Source organism: Lepisosteus platostomus, chromosome 11, assembly GCF_059453375.1.
Source record: "Lepisosteus platostomus isolate fLepPlt1 chromosome 11, fLepPlt1.hap1, whole genome shotgun sequence".
NCBI classification, from domain to species: Eukaryota; Metazoa; Chordata; class Actinopteri; order Semionotiformes; family Lepisosteidae; genus Lepisosteus; species Lepisosteus platostomus.
The window spans coordinates 44,081,574-44,099,580 of record NC_142621.1 but is presented as its reverse complement, the minus strand read 5'-3'; the positions used below and the strand labels follow the sequence as shown (position 1 = coordinate 44,099,580).

The 18,007-nt window shown below is 38.5% G+C and overlaps 1 protein-coding gene across 2 annotated transcripts in view; it reads left to right on the top strand.

The window, feature by feature from the left end:
* Nucleotides 1–1,349: 1,349 nt before the first annotated feature.
* The window catches only part of lmtkb (lemur tail kinase 1 b), a 50,011-nt gene continuing 33,353 nt past the window's right edge, over nt 1,350–18,007 (top strand). The window contains exon 1 of one of the 2 annotated variants that reach the window (XM_088599894.1): nt 1,350–2,062. In XM_088599894.1, the coding sequence (XP_088456020.1) occupies nt 1,981–2,062 (82 nt within the window). In that variant the 5' untranslated portion in view covers nt 1,350–1,980. Of the gene's footprint in view, nt 2,063–5,467; nt 5,620–18,007 lie in introns of those variants that run through there. The other variant, XM_088599893.1, reaches the window with a different exon arrangement.

Here is an 18,007-nt window from a genome sequence, read left to right as displayed (position 1 = left end):
TTGGCTAGATCATAGAATCTGATGGTTTCATTTTCTTAGAAAAGGGGGCATTGGCAGTTACAGACGAACTCACTGTAGACTGCAAAAGCTTAAAGTTCTTCTGGAAAAAGAAGTCCTGGCAGTATCATTGTCCGATACAGGGAAGGGAGGGAGGAGGCTGATCAGGCCACACTGAACAATGACTCCAGCTTCAGGACTGGATTTGATAGAGCGAGAAGCCTGTGTATTTACTGGACTAAAACAATCGCTCCATTCATGGGTCTGTTCCCCGCTCCGTCCCTACGTGGTCCTGAACAATGCACACTGCCGTCTATAAAGCGTGACGATACAGATGTGCAGGCTGTACCTATCAGTTCATTCAAATGTGAGGATCACTGTGGTAAACGCTGCAATGTGATTGTTACTATCCTGCACCATGCCACTCCTGGGCAATATCTGTAATGACAAATATAAAATACTGTATTTCTGATTAAAAACAAACACTAAGGTGTACTGAAGTCTACCAATAAAAATGCCATCAGCACTATTTTTATCTAATTCCCTTGCAAAAAGGTGCACAGAACGAACACTGCTGAGCCGTAAAGATTTTTTGGCATAGCATTGTGTCATAAATATCATTCTGGTTGAGTAAAACTTTTATAAGTTACTATATCAAAAGCTACAGTGTTGCAGTGCACAGCTGCTACATGTGACCTTTTCAGCAGGAGTTCCCGTGACTGTCATTTATCTTCATTTGAATGAGGCCAACCATAGATCAGCAATCGACGGATTTAGAAAAATAAAATGCTGTACAGTACATTATAACAACGAGTGGATATAACATGCTTTATTACGTCTTTTCTTAATATTTGCTCTAATAAGAAGGAAATAGTTCTAAAAAAAGTTACACACAAATGACCCGAAGCAAAACAATAAGGAGGTCTAAGTGTTTTTGCTTATCAAATTCAATCACTATTCTTGGCCACTAATCAATTATTTTAAGGCGAAACCTTAATTCACGGAGCAAGTAAGATTTTGAGAGGAGCTGCAAGATTTATGGGCATGAATAATTACAGTATCAGATCCAGCATTTAGAAAGGCAATGTCAAAATTGTAATGTAAGGAAGTGCATGTGCCATCATTTTCTCTTCATTTTACACGTTAGCAATGTAATTACTGTCGTCCGAATAATCAAAGCGCTTGTGTGACGACGTATTTTTCTCATCTGTGCGATTTCACCGTTTGCAGTTTTCATGCCTTCTCTCATGACTCTGCCACTCTCGCACTTTCTGATTTTTGATTCCCCCTCCCCTTTTATCCTGTATGCCTAACCCCCCCTCCTCCTTCTGCAGATTCCAGAGCGGAGGTAGCAATATAGTACATTAGCAAGATGGCGCTCTCGTTGTCAGCACTAGAACAGCTCCTTCTCTCATATCTAAACCGCTCTGTGCTGCGAGATTAATCTCATTCCTGAGCAACACATTACAGATCTAAATATGCACAATATCAAGTAGCAGCTAGTCGATTTCTGTGCTTTGTTGCATTTTTAAACACAACAATACTGCTGAGGCGGACATCCTTACTATCGCGGTGTGTGAAGAGTGGGAAGCGGATAACGGGCTGAGATTTGGTGCAGAGACGAGGAGAAACGGGGATTTAAATTTAACAGCATCAGATTGGTATCGTATAGAACAAGCAGGCACCGCTGCTTGATTTAGTCATGTAACCAGTTTTTTTTTCTTGCAACAGCACGTTAAAAACTGGAGGTGTTTTCTTTGCACCCTGATGCAAAACGAAAAGGAACAGAATTATCTGAAACATCTGCATCTTAATCCATTATATGCATTTAGTTATGAAATGGTGGAGTATGGCTTGTGACGCTTAGAGCGTCTTTGGATAGGGGAAATGCAACACTCGAGAGGGCAGTTCGTCATTTCTTTCCTTTTAAAATAGCCTTTTCTCATACTGCATTGCAACAACACGAGATTCCTGAAGTGGAGGATGTGTGCGAGGCTCTTTGTACTGGTCATGTCTTCATCGTTTTTCAACCCCAGCTTTGCCTTCAGTTCTCATTTCGACCCAGGTGAGTGCTGATTTAAAAAAAAAACGACAACGATCCCGCATTCGCTGTTTAGACTGCACAACTAGCTTGAACAGTTCGTTTTGAAATCTTTTTTTCGGCTTTGCCCTGTTATGCCGTCTATCCGCGTATTTGCTGCAGCGTGTGCAGATAATTCCTCTGCGCTGCACGTTTAGAGGTTATCCTCCAGCGCTTTTCCGCTGTGGTTAACCCTCTCCGCGTCGGGATGTAGCCGGGGGATGGGCTGCTACAGTATGAGGGGCTTCAGGAGATATCACTCAAAGGTGCCGCACGAAAAACAAGACATTAACACATACTGTGAGAGTACAGTATTTCCTCCCAAAATTGCTTGATCGGGAAACGCAACAAATGAGGCTTGGATTTTCCAGCACACCTGTTAAAACGAGTACAACCACACTCCAATAGGAAAGCATCGGAACTACTGGAGGCAATGTCTGGTTGTAAACCCAAGGTCTCTGAATAATATATACACTAGCATTTAACTAAGGTTTGGCGGCGATAGGCTTTAACCATCTTCATTCCTGGCCCTTCTGTTGTTCTATTAATTACAATTTGCAAAGAATTAAATTCAATATACAGTAACATTTTACGGTATCGGTTGAATGCACGGTGACATCGTGGCGGTGCAGGTTGGAAGAATGGTGTACTCGTTGGAAATAACTCTGGTCATGGCTGCCGTTAGCGGTACCTGTCTCTGGAAAACCTGCGCTATGGGATCAGACCACTGTCAAAAGTATTCGGATACTCGCTTCCAGTACCTGCATTCGGAAATCACCCCTCCCCTTCATACAACATCGTCAGGATTCTTGAAAAAAATCCCCAACCCCCACATTTCAGCAGATTTTATGTACTGTAGGATTTGTGTAGAATCTTTGTGTGGGTTTATACTACCTCAGTGTACACCAGACTTATTATTTGTACCAGGATATTTATTGTTGTGGATTAAAGATATTGAATTGACATTCTTATTCCTTCTTGCTTATCTTGCTTATCTGTTTAGATCTGTGGAGACTAGCTGGAAGGTGCTCATTTACAGTACATGAATACTTTTGATGAATGAAGTGCTTTTGATTTGACTTTTCCTACAAGCTGTTAAGCGTGAAATAGTCTGTATCAAATTTGAGCAGAAAATAACCTTTTAAATATATATATATATCCACTTGTGCCAATGAAATTATTAGAAATGACTGAACAACAATGCTTATTTAGGGCATGAAAATCAATACATTTTTATGACATGGTTGTATGTCTGGAAAAGCACTTCAATATTTCTGTTGCAGTGGAGAGAGAAGTGACACTGTCACCCTTACTTCTGCGTCACTCCATTGCGATGGTTGGATTGCAGTTCTTTGCAGACTGAATTAAAAGGGATCAGGATTAGCTGTGTAATTATTTACCCTGTGGCGATGGCATCCAGGAGCTATGAGAAGGTCCCAGGCACCTTTTTAAATGAAAAATAAGCCCAATTTTAAAGAACACTTTCCAATTATTTATTGAGAAATATGTAGTTGGAGCCCCAGAGTGAACTGAAGGAAATGTTTTTTGTTGTAGTACACCTGTAGAGTGGCAACGCTTTAAAATGGAAAAGGTGATGACGACAATGCCGGTTTTGTGAGCCATTGCGTATCTCTAAAATTCTGTTTGTGCTGGTTCGATGCTCAGCTGCAGTAGTCTAATCAAGATGGCCTTTGTTGCACCTCTGAATTGGTTTCCATGGTGACCAGAAGGCTCCTGGTCTCATCACTGGTTGAATTTGGTTTATAATGGACCCCTGTGGTCTACAGCCTTGACAATTCTTCCTCAGCATGGGTGTCAGGGTACAGTACACCAACCTTCTGCATCATTATTGATGTTCTAAGGGAATGCTGTAAATTGTTCACCTGGAGATTTTGTAGGAAAAAAATCCATTGTTTCAAGGTGAGAACAGTTTTCCACAGCTTAAATTATTTATGTTCAGACAGTATAAAGTATAATGTGGGGATTATTATTTTTGCTCTTATTTAGAAGTAAACTGTTGAAACTCTAAGTCATATTCAGGCTGTGTTAAAAGACTGTTGCAGAAGCATGAACAGATGAATCCCTTAAATTATACACCCATTTGACCCCTGTTCAGAGCACTAAAGTGCTGTCAATTCACAATCACAGCTCTTTATATTACATAGAACTGATGTAATAACTGCTCGTATCCTACCCAGGATTGTAGGAGGTATTTCAAAAACATGTTTCCATATATTTTCATCTAAGGTCTTGGCTTCTTTGAAGACATTGAAGTGAATTATCTTATGCCATTTTAATGTTTTTGGAAACGTTTTTAGAAACTTTGCCCTGTTGTTATAAAAAATGTTATGCTCAGCTACATTTTAAGCACAAAAGTAATCTGGAGCTTTTTTCTATACTGTGTTCAACAATAACAATTAAACTACACTATTTTCATAAATTCTCATGAAGGAATTAGTGATCAGCAATTATTAATAAATATAAGTATATCTGTATAAAATTATTGTTTTTAAAGACCTCAGTATTGGAGGCTTTTATCTTCAAAATAGTTTCTAGTCACTTTAAGTTGTATACAGAGTCAACGAAGTCGATCTTGTATTTGGATTTGTAGTTCTTCTACGTTTGAGCAGGTAAAAACAAACAGCCTAAGACTATACTGTTTGATTCAGAAGGATTTGAACCATAAAATTTCCTATTTGCCTACGGGGTTTGTCGTAAATTGGAAATAAATGGTAAACATAAATGAGAAAAAAACCCGACTATTTCTGTCAGAGCAATTTAGCTATCTCGAATCTGTCTCAGTGCATCTTATATGGCTGGTAACCAAATCAATTGACTTTGCAGTGAGCTGCCATCAAATTCTTGAAATTAGAAATAATTGAATTTGGAGTCAATGTACCAGAGGTGATAGATTGAGAAGAGAATTCAATTCAGCAGGGCTAAGTAAAAATTATCCAATCTCCAAATAACGGATACTTCAGCAATCCTGCGAAGGAGCGCAGCTGGACTAATTATCATGTGGATGTGATTGAAAATATTTCTGGCTGGAGTAAGTAACTCTAAAAGCTGATACTAGTTCAATTAGACTTTAATTACATGCAATACGGTTTGTGATCGGTGCATGGATTTTTACGTTAGCGATTTATCAAAAAAAAACATGCTCTTGCGGACCACAAGAGTAGGCTGAAATAAACGGACTCGTCTATGAATTGGTAATCCCCAGTACTCTGACTGTATTTTTTTTATCTACTGAGTCATCTCTGGTGGATTTTAATTCTTTTTAACTCAATCACGCCGCTATTGTCAAAGCTGCGCGCCTCATGGGCTGTGGCTTGCCGGGAAGGCGGTGACATCATCGAGACTAAGGTTTATCGGGTTTACTGGCAGGGCTGGCTACGACCTGCGTGGACAGGTGTTTATGTCTTATGCAGTATATTTCATTTGCCTACCTTGTTATCGTGGTGGGGATGGCCGCATGTACATTACGCAGCATGACTCTACAGATCTACAAGACCGTCGGAGCAAGAGGAATGGAAGTCTAGGTAAGTCTGGAAAAAAACTTGTACTGCATTCTGCTAGTGACAAAAACGTATCTAAAGGCTAACTGACTATAATACTCTATATATGTTACTATAATATGATCAAATATTCATTTTAAAGCTTTTTATAAAAATATGACTTGATCTATATGGTGAGAGGGAGCACTGTTGTTTCTGCACTTCTAAACAAGCCTTAACAGATCCGGGATCGTGCATCCTCTTATATATTCAGTTTTCCCAAACCAGAGTAATTAAACTGCCTCAAGGAATTTTAAATAATTTTCATTCTTTAAGAAACACCTTTATATTCTACCTGTCTGCATTTTATATTATGGTATTTTAGTTAGATTCCTTAACTGGTCTTTTATGTAGTACTTCAGTGATATTGCGTCTATTGTATTTGCTTCTAGAAAGATTTATCTGGGTGTCTTTAATTCAGCTAGATGTTTTGACTCCACTTTGATTTACTTTTTCATCTTGGTGTGATACTTTTTGCTTTTATTTAGTGCTCTTCATGCAGAACATACAGTACCAGTGCACCATAAGTTCATATAAAAAAATAATTTTGGTGACCATTTTTACAATTCAAATGCTATTAGAATTATTAGAATTAGAATTATTAAAGTATTAGAATTTCCTTTAAGTTGGTGTATGTACTGTAGCATCAGTTATGAACCATTTTGTGTGCAAGGTGTCCTTTAAGCAGCCCTTGAGAAAAACTTAATAGCAGCCAAAAGGATGGTACGAAGACCTGAAATTACTAGTACAATAAAGACTTGTGTCCACTGGGCTGGGTAATACCTGTAGGATAATTGATTGTGATGGCCGGAAAGCTGCTTCAGCTGAAGGGCACTGCACTTATCCCAGCACAAAGATCATTATCCACAGGAGCCTGTAGCTCTTGATTTGGAGACTGCATTGATAAACTGCATTAATCGCGACATTTTTGAGTGAGAGGTTTCTAAATCCTTTTTAGGGGGATGTGATAAGGACTTAGTTTTATTTTAATCATTGCTTCAGCTGGTTGGAAGCAGTTAAAGACCCACCCCAATTCACCTTCAATTAAAAGGTTCTCGATATTCTGAGAGAAAAAAATCATATAACCATGAGAATTTTCTAATAAGAAATTGTCCAATTCCCTTTGCAGCACTCGTATACAGTAGATGTGAGCACTGTAACTATTCCTACAGGAAAGAGTTAGCAATTATCAAGTGATTTGAATGTAAGCCATTTTAATGCTATTTTATGACGACTTTCTTCAGGTTGACGTCCAATCATATTGTAACGCTCCAGGGTTCACATGGGTGCAGTATGCGCCCTCACCGTTGCTGCCTCAGCTCGGCCCCCCCACCGTCGGGGACTCGAACCTGGGCCTCTGGCATCGCTCAACAGGGACCCAGCCAGTTGAGCTAAAGAGAGATCTCCCCTCAGCCCGGCAGCTGCGGTCCCTGCTATTCACAGGGAAGGGCGGTGACGTCACCGCGCTCTGAAGCCGGCCCTCACAAGCAATGGTGGCCGTATGCGTTACAATATATTACGATGACAAAATACAAGGAAAATAATTCAATACTTTGGAACAGACCTACTTCGCTGATGTGCTACTGCAGTCGAATAGTTTAGATGTACCATGGGTTTTTACACATGGGGGGGGGGGAGACCTGATTTTTATGAAAAAGGCTTATTGTAAAAGATCTTCATCCACTGAAAAGGATTAAGGAAAACAGTCATGTTTTTTTTTGACAAATTCCATAAAGGAAGTAAATACTGTAGATCCTTGCTCTCCAGCAACAATGCAGTGAAGGAATGTTTTAAGAGCTTTTTTATATAAATTAGATGCACAGTACAACACAACTTTACAGGACCTGTCAGTTGATTCTAATAGCTTCTGAAATGTGATGCAGGTTGGCAGTAGTGTGAAAACAATTTACAAGCAGCTTGCAGATACAGCATGGCAATAGACACGTCTACATTTGCTGCCCAGTGCAAGCATTAGAAGCTCATAGATGCATTGTTTAAAAAAAACATTGTATTGATTGCAATTATAACTGTCTAAACTATTGTAGTATTGTTCTTCCAGTCTATCAATCTACTTCCATGTGCCCAGCTGTCACATATCTTACATGGTACATTTATTGTCTTGTTTCTGACTTTGTCCTTCTGTTTGTTTGGTTTTATTTCACTGTTAAAGAGTGTTAAAGGAGAAGTTTTGCTATGTTTTATCAGATTCATAAGGCTGTGCCCTGTTGGCTTGTTGTACATTCTTGAATGGTTCATGTTGCGTAATTGCCTATGGCACTTATTGTTATTTTTTTGCTTTTCATATTTCAGTCTCTTCTCCCAGGTCATATTTCATCATCACTATTACTAATAGCAACACTGCATGATTTTTCAGTGAAATCAACATAAGATGAAACCATGGAGACCAGTTGGGCCATCTGTCCAGTTTGGAGTTAGTAGTTAATTAATCCAAGGATTTCATCTACTGTAGCTGTTTCTTGAATGAAGTCAGGGTGTCGGCAGCATCAACATGTTCTGTACTCCCAAAAGATTGAAGCTCACAGTCGGCCGGATTCAAATCTGAGTGGGGAAGACCCAAAAGGTTTTGTAGTCTATCTCTTTAACCACTTGGCCATGACTGCATCACGTAGCATGTAGTTTTATCATTTATCACTTTTTCTAACAAAACCGCTTGATCAATTTTGCTACATGATTTGCTAGCATCTTATGGTCAACATGAGTTAATTCTTAACTGTAAGAAACCAAGCTACATACAGTAAACATAATGAAATCCTTCTACCAGTTACATGATGATTTATTTCATCTACCGTTCAGAGGTCTTGCAATGCATATTTATAAGATTCACAAGACCACAGGACACCCCAAAAAAGTATTTGGGAATAAAAGCTGAATCATATGGTTTTTTTTTCCATTTCTAATTGGTGCAATCTCTGAATTTTAAGTATCCCTTAAATTCAATGAGTAAAGTCTAAAGTGAAGAAAAAGATTTAGAAAGATTGTGTGAATAGATTTTAAGAGGGGGTTCAAATAAAAAACACTATAAATTAAGAAGGAAATACAACATTATCTCATCATAGAAAGAAGGAAGAAAGAAGCTAATTCATTTCTGATGTTGAGTTTCTATCTATAGTAAGCAAATAACTTTTCAGCTGTACTGCGTCACCGTGATCCTGAAACCTGGTTTCTTGTTACTGTAGCTACAGTTAACAGTAACTCCACTGTGGTTCAGTAAGCACCTGTTTGGCCGATTCAGGACCATAGAAAGTGCTCAAAGGGTAAGAGGCTTTGTTTGGTACAGTAATTCAACACAATGGACAGTGCTCATAGGGTAAGGAGCTGTTTGGTGATGCAGCACCATGGACAGTGTTCATAGGGCGGGGAGCTGTGTTTGGCGATTCAGTACCATAGACAGTGCTCATAGGATAAAGAGCTGTGTTTGGCAATTCAGTCTCATGGACAGTGCTCATAGGGTAAGGACTTGTGTTTAGCGATTCAGTGAAATGGACAGTGCTCACGGGGTAAGGAGCTGTGTTTGGCGATTCAGTGAAATGGACAGTGCTCACGGGGTAAGGAGCTGTGTTTGGCGATTCAGTGAAATGGACAGTGCTCACGGGGTAAGGAGCTGTGTTTGGCGATTCAGTGAAATGGACAGTGCTCACGGGGTAAGGAGCTGTGTTTGGCGATTCAGTGAAATGGACAGTGCTCACGGGGTAAGGAGCTGTGTTTGGCGATTCAGTGAAATGGACAGTGCTCACGGGGTAAGGAGCTGTGTTTGTGATGCTGCACTGTGGACAGTGCTTAGGATATGGAGTAGTGTTTGGCAATTCATCACTATGGATAGAGCTGTGTTGGTGCAGAGGAGAGAAGGTGCCTGGGGAGAGATAACTGTAGCCTCTTTACACTCTCGCAGATCTGTACCACAGCCAGACACCACTAACATAATGTCTAACAGGACTAACATAAACGTCTTTACTTTCTGCCTATTGGTCTTTCTTTTTTCCAACTGTAAATGTATAGTAGTTACTCTTTCTTTCCTGTAAAATGGACAAAACGGATATTCACTGGGAGATTGCTGTTAGAAGAATCAGTCATTTTGAATGGGGGGGGGTTATGTGGGTCTGTTTTTTAACTCCTGTCGCTGGATCCTTGATTGGTTAAATGTCCTCAATATCCCTCGACCTAGTCATCCTTGTTTAATGGAGATCACAAGTAATGTGCACATTACTGTAGGTCCTGCCTTTATGTGTGTGATTTAGATTAATTTGGCAGAAGCTGGGTATGGCTGAGCACATAAAAAATACTGTTTAAGGAGTGAATGTGTTTCAAAAAGCTTGTATTCCATAACTGTGATTATAGACACAGTAAGAAGGAGAGTGGTGAGGAAGGAACTGGATCACTTTTGACATGTAGCTTTAAACACATGGTGAAGAATGTCAAGTGAGAGCTATGTGTGGAAATGTGCAGACATTCAAGCATATGCGCATGAGGGGTATAGATGTGTGGTTTGCTCAGATTAATCCATTGAACTGTTTGTAGTGAGCTTGCTGAGGATGGGGGCGGAGCGGGTTTTTGTCATGTTCATTCTGCAGATCGGAAGGCAGGCTGCTTAAAAGTCTTGTCCTTATTAATACAGTAAATCTCACCTCACTGTCAGGCTTCCTGTCTTGTGATGCAGTATTTCATTGGCCATCGCTGTAATCAATGGGAGTGAATTCAGGGTCACTGCAGTGCGGGAGAGAAGGAGGTAGTGACCACTGTTAAAATTGCTTTATTCGCTTGCTGTTGCAGCACAGTCAAATCTGCTTAGTAAGAGCAAAGAGGAGTGAGGAAGAAAGGCTGGATTTAGTAACGTAAGACTCTTGTCTTTCTCAGGCTGGGAGTACAGTATGCAGGGCATTTTCTTTCTGCAAATACGTTCAGGATTTTAATGCATCTGTTCATTTTTATAACAATTGACATTTATGGGGGGATTGAGGATTTTGGGGGATACGCGTTTATGATTTCAAATCCGCCAAGGATTCGGAAAAAAAGAAACATTCTGCTTTGAGAATAAAAACGTGTTGAATTAGAGCAGGTGAAATTAAGGATTACTTGCGCTACAGTAGGGTTGGAAATAGGTCTGTAGGGGGGAGTGTCTTCATTAAGTTACTTTTTAAGCTAAAAAATGTGGTTGTGGCTTAATGTGGCTTAACATGCCATCTCTCTTACCTCTGAAAGATGAGCTTCATTAGTAAAACTCAAAGGAATTTTAAAGCTTTTCTAAGAAGCTGCTTTGCAAGGATATGAGGTGGAGAGGCAGGTTAGTGTTACATAGTGGCCTGGATCTTGTTAGTTTAGCACTTTATGATGCACCTAACTCAGCTTTCTCATTTCCACATAGCTAGACTTGAAGAATCTTATGAGAAGAAAGTTCTGAAGAACAGCAGAAGAGGGTGAAGTGGGATACATTTCTAACATTCTTTAATAATATAACAAGTCATTCAATTAATTTCCATAGAATATAATTACTTAGCTGTTGTAATACATGCTGAAAGTCAGATTCCAGGTCTGGTATTACCTGCAGTGCTGAAATAGATATGTCCTATTGGTTTTGTTTTTGAAGAAGTGTTTGTGTTTTCGGGGGTGGGTGTCTGATATAATCTTAATTATGAGTTTCCCTGTCTACATATTATATGAGAAAGATACTTTTGTAATCTTCTTAGATTGTCTCTATATCATCTTTAACAACCTACATATTCATGGCAGAAATAGAACTGGAAGTGTTGATTAGGGCCCAAATCTGTAATTAAAGGTGTGAGCCACCTTTAATTGTGTCAAGCCATTACATAACGGTACACTAAACTGTGACTGCGAAGGCAGATGTCACTGCGTTTCATAATCACTTTTATTCTTATTAATTAAGTCATTACTGTGTTATGTAGGCTGCCACAGAGGAACTAAGGTTGAGTCAGTGTGGTAGGGATCTTTTGCATTCCCGCTATTTGCTTTTACAGGCTTTATTTATGTGTAAATGTTTGAAATGCAGCTTCATGCTGCAGTCTCTTTGCATACGTGCATGTAGATATTTTGCTGGCTCCCTCCTGGCTTGTGTGTGTTTGAATCGGTTATGCATTAATAATTTGCATGTTTCTAGAGAGTCCTTTCTACCACGATTTAGCTACAGATGATCTCATACAATATTTAACGCATTGCTACACTATGATAACTTGAATGATTGCTCGTTCAGTGCAAGTCCTGGGGCTCTCACTGGAAGCATATTCACATCTTTGTACAGATTGCCTGATAAATAGATCTCATAAAGTCTACTGATCTTATAGAGATACTGAGAGCCAGGATGTGGAAATGCCAACACTGCTCTCTGGGAATTTTGAAGTGTGGCTCATCTGGAATGACTTCATACAGCTTTTGTCAGCACATGCAATCATGACTATATCTGTTGTGCATATGTTTTCTGAGATGAAACAGTTATGTAAACAGTCCCATTCTGTTTCTGATCTTGAAACTCAGAATTGCATTGCATTTATAAGAAGTGTAGTATTATGGTTTTGTGCTAGAAACTGTAAATTTTTTTGCAGTCCGTTTCACAGATTTGGATGATCTTAAAAATGGTCTTTTCTGATAATTGGCAGTTGAATTCGAGGACTGTTCTGTTCAATGTAATGCAATTTCTACACTAAAAAAATTAGAACCAACACATCCCTCTTTATTAAATAAACAGGGATATATACACAGTGTATATGTATTGTATGTAAATAACTTGTTCTCTCACTCCTTTTTCATTGTAAGGTCTATTAAGCTGTTTGATTCCTGTTGTGGCTCTCGGGCTTCTGTGCATCGTAGCATTTTTGATTGCTGCCCTGCAACATATTCTAATCTCTCAGCTCAGTCGGTGATAATCTGGGAGAACCAGGCTGCCAGGTTCTTTCGAGCCTTGCTGCAAGATAAAAAATGTCATTCCCAGTTTCTTGGTAGGCTTCTGCAACTTGAATAAGCTTATCTAGAGAAATAAAACCAATTAGTACATTACTGATATACAGTAGGATTCATAAAGCTCTGAGTACATTTGCTTAGGCAGAAAAGTGATGGTCATTCTACTGTTTTTAGTGACTAAATCATTAGAGTCAAGGAAGTGGGCGGCCATGGTATCCAATGTTTTGATTCAATGGTAGCAAGCAAGCCAGTATCCTAAAAAAATCATATGGCAAAGAAAGGCCACGTGCCTTTGTTTTAGGACTAAGGGGCTTTTCCGTTTTTTTTTAAATTGAGTTATTCTGACATGTGTCAAGGAAAGGTCTGCCTCAGTATAGCATAAGGGCTGAGCCAATTTTATACTCTCTGACCTGCAATGTTAGTCAATTGCATTTACCATGAGATGCAAGAGTGGTGATGCATGCCTGCATAAATAAGCTTTTCTAAATTACATTCATGAGTGATCAGGTAAATGTAAACAGTGTGTTTCTCCCAGGGTTTATGAAATGTTCTTACGCGATATGCCTTTGCTTTTTGAGGTGCAGTATTTCTAGCACTTATTATTATTGCTATATATATATACTAGGCAGACATTTTCCTGTCAGTGCTGCCACATTCTTGCTGCTGCACTGGAGCTTGAAAGAGTAATATGTAGTTCATGGCAGGAGAAAAATACTGTAGGTTTATGATCAAATCACATGCTTATTCTCTGTCCTTGTTCACTTATTAACGCTGTATGCTGTTTTTGTTTCACCCCTCAAATCAAATGCAGTCTTAGCCATATTATCTCTACCATCACTGAGCATTGTGGAATACAGAGCATGTCATAAATGATCACTTAGTTCCACTGCTCTGGGTTTCTTTATAGTTTGGCCTCTTGGTCACAAATTTAATGACACTCTGCCGGTTTAAAGAATGTCTTCTTAAACCACAAAGCAATGCTAGCTTGAATATTTAATGCTGTCTGGCGGTATGGTATACTGTATAGTACTGTAGTTTTGGTGTTACTACTGTATATAGTGTTTAATATGAAACTCATGCACAGTAGCTTTCTTTTTGCATTGGATGCCAAATAGGGCATAACCAGGGAAGTAATGGATTAGGCTAGAGTGACTTATTACATATACATTATGCGCTTACTAGATGTTTGTTATTCTCACACAGATGTAAATGCTTATGCTTTGTCTGTCTTTCTATTTTATGGACGCTTTGAGCTCAGTGGGGTGTCCTATGTAAAACCTGAGGTGGTAAAAAACTGTGTGCTAAAGGAATCTATCGCCAGGCAAATCATAGCCTTTCTTAGGCTTCTGGGAAGGCATTATATACAGTAGATTAAAATCTGACTGCTCCTGCTCTCCACCCTCCCCCTCGTCATTTTCTATGTCTCTTTACATAAAACTGCTGATGTGCATGCCCGAAGAACTCTTATTGGAAAATATGAACGTGATTAAACCATACAACCCTGTGGTTCGAATGGAGTCACCTTTAAATATGCTTTAAGCATATTAAGCTTTGTTCTGGTTTCTGGGTTGGTTTGATGATGTGCTTACTGGTTTGCCATCATAGTTTTACCTTTCTGTATTTTGCTTTTTTAAAACAGCTGTGTTTTGGGTTGTATCTGACAGCACGGTACGTAATATTAATATATTATAACTACTTATTGCAGTGGCAATACGCTTTGTTCAGTAGTCTGTATAAACACCCCAGCTTGTTTTTCTCACTTGGGATTTGTTTTCTGTAGTGATTTTCTAAAGTGAAAGATCTATAAAGCAAGTTGATATTTTTTTTTTCAAATTTTAGACTTGTTAATCTTAAAACATTGAAGAAAAATAGACTTTTTACATAAGAATTTAGATATACAGTAACTGTTTTTATTATTTTTAACTACAAGCAGCCCTCATGCACGTATCCAAGCAACATTAGTCAATAAATACTCTCATTTTTTGGAGGGGGTGTTAAACTGAATTGAACGCTTTATATATATATATTCTCGAGAGGACTAAGATATCCATATTTTATTATGTCATTTTGCTCGTTGTATTTCATCAGGCTTAAGAAATGAACAACAACAAAGTGCATTTTGATCATTCCATCTTTTCTAATCATTTAACCAGATCATTTATAATTAATTATGTAATGTCCATAAGAAAAAAAAAAAGTATAATACAGTGACAAATGATAAAGCCACATTAAAGAGCATAATTACAAAATGTGTGACTCTCACTTCAAAGACTGACCTTAATTAAACAAATGAAATGTAGTAGCTCAGGCCTTTTTAATACAGCTACAGCATAGAGACAGCACCGCTTCTTTTATGATCCAAATAAAGAACCTTTTAAATAAAGCCAGTTTTCATTAAGGTCCCGGTGGGCTATTGACTATGATTATGGTCTTGCTGGTTTAGGGAAAAACATACAATAAATGATTAAAAAGTGATAAGAAAAATAATTCTCAGAATGAACAAGGCAATGCAGTAGTTGGAGTCTTTCAATGTAAATTCTAAACTGTAATTCTCTATGGACCTTTATTAATCTTTCCAGACAAACTCTGAAGTCTGGATATTTGCAAGAACACATTTACCGGAGTCAAAAGCTTGATCTTGAGAATTAACTTCAAAAAGTTTTTTTGTTTTTGCAGGTCTGATCCTGAATAACAATGAGATCCTGGAAAGGCTTGATTATGTAGGACATTTAAAAAATACTTCCTACAAAAAGAATAGAGCATTAAATCTGAATGTCTGATGGCTCCGATACGATGAGAACAGTCCCTCTGTGACTCAGATGCGTGTGTACAATTTGGTGAGGACAGGAGATGCTCTCTTCTGGTCCACAGTCTTCCAAGTTGAGTTAGGATCTGGATAGACACAAGACGTGATTGCTTTTTCTATTGCTCTGTGATCAACAGTAACTTAATAGCAAAAGGATATCACTTTAAATTAAAATTAATTTTAAAATGACCAAGTATAGCTGATGTCAATATATTAGCGTTACCTTTTGGTGTCATGGCTTCGGTTTTTGGATGGATTTTTTAAGTTGCATCAGTTTGCTTCAAAACCTGGGATGAGCCAAACCTATCAGTTTAAAAGTAATAACAAATATATTATCTGAATGCCCTTAATTACTAGTAAAGCAAACAGCAGTGTTCTAATTATTTTCTGTAGTGCAGAGAAAGAAGCCTATCCTCTCTTGGTGGCAAGGCAATTCCTGCTAGTAATCCTGCTGTCTTCATGTGTATTTGCCTGTTTGAAACTGGTGTCTGGCTCCCAGAGCCATTATTGCTGTATGTTGACAATTATTGTGGATTAGCCAACAAAAGAGTGTAACTTTGTTAAAGAGATGGATAAAAATCGCAGTGCAGACAAAATGTTAGTATGAAGCAAAACCACCAAGCCTACGTCTGTACATGAAAGTCAACTAGAAATTTAACCACTACCCCCCCTTCCCCCTCAAAACTGTCTCTAGCACTGTGGTTCTGGAACAAAGCACAGCTTCATGTCTTCTCAAATGTGTGATGTCAATGGCTGTTAGCCCACACTAACAGGAATTCAGTGAAGCCATAAAGTGAATAATGCTTTTGCTGTTCCTAACTATATTGCCCCAGAAATGCTTTGGCATACTTGAGTTAAACCCTTTTGTTTGGCCATAGGAGAGGATGAGACACTTTTACTCTGGAATATCATCACTGTGAAGGAAAAGTTCAAACAACCAACGCAATATTTTGTCACACATCCAGTCAATTTCCACAAACATATATTGGATTAATACTAGAAACCCATTTTGGTTAAAACGTCTTCCATGTGAGACCTGTGGGGCTATACAGTACATTCATGTATCTTTATACAAGTATGTATTAAATATTCGCCCAAGGCATTAGATGCTGGAGTACAGAAAAAAAGGAGATGTACTGTATCGCTCTAAATAAACAAAGATTTGTCAGTTCCAGAAAAAAACCTTACTGAAGGACTAATTTCCGAAGCACACATATATTATTAGTTTTAAATAACCCTTTTGAAGGAGTCTTTACAGCTGAAATGTTTTTTTCTTACTTTTTTCTGCTTAGAATTATCTTCTTCATATTCTTATATAACCAAGGTTTCTTGATTTAGTCTGTGCATTACCGATTACATCACAGCAAATTGTGACCTCAGTTTGCCCTCTGGATTCTGTGATTTTGTATTTAACCAGGAAGATCTTAGCAAGACAGAAACCATGGTGGTTTACCATATTTCTGGCAATATTATAGAAGACTGCAATTGTACTCTCTGTGTACTCTCAGTGCCTTAGCCCTGCTATTGGTGCCTTGGTGCATACTGTTTTTTTACAGTATGCAAAAAAAAATTAACTGACTGTGACGTTTAAGAAAAATAATTGGTTATGTGAAATGTATTCCAAAGAAGGAAAAAATAACAAGATACTGTACATTCCCCTCTGTACAACTAACATCTGTGTGATCTACAGTTGCCACATTAGTGGTGAGCCACTCAAATGGATTTTTAAAACCACTGAAAGCTGATCTGACCAACATTTGTCGTATTATCCATCCTTTTTCAGGCATCTTAAACATTAAACTCATTAAATCACTGCTTCTTTGACCTGTGAGCTGCACCTTAGATAGAGACAGGCAAACACAGGGGAAAGCGTCTGAAGAATTTAGGAATAATATAATTCCTAGAGGTCTTAATGATATAAATTCATCTTGTGTATCCATTACAATTGTACCATGATTATGGTAAGTAAGGTCCAATGGGGCCATGGTCATGAAAGTTGAATGAGGAATGTGCCTAATTTAGATTTGGAGAACTGGTAGGAAATCAATTTTGGCAAAGGAAAAATGTTGAATTTTGTTATTATCATAGAATTAAATCTTCTGCCTAAACCCGAAAACCTGAAAAGGCCATTGTTTGATGACTAGACCTGTGAAAGTAAAAGAGGTGGAAAAGTTGAAGAGGTTAGGTAGTACTGGATTGATGTCATTCAGAGGTACTGAAAGATGGAGGCATAACTCCTAAATGTCAAGCTGGCAACAAAGAAGGCAAGTGGTTTTGGCTTGCACAGGGATATGACAAAACTCAAAGTTTTGTCCCAGCAGTTTTAGATAACAAACCCCCAGCTGTATTTCCGAGACCTTAGATGAATATCTGCTCCCTGACATCTGCCTCTGAAAGGTGGGCTTGAGAAACATTTTAATTAAAACTCTGAAAGGAAAAGTGGAAGTAAAAGTCAGTGGTATGAAAATGAGTTTATATAAAAATGTACTCTTGTATAAACACCAGCCTTGGGGGATTGCTTAGGTAAACACATTGAAAGCTGTTATCACTCTAGAGAGGCCTGTGATTTTCCATCCATAATACCTTTTGAATCAGACAGCCATCTGCATTCCTGTGCCTCAAGCTTCCCTTTTTGTG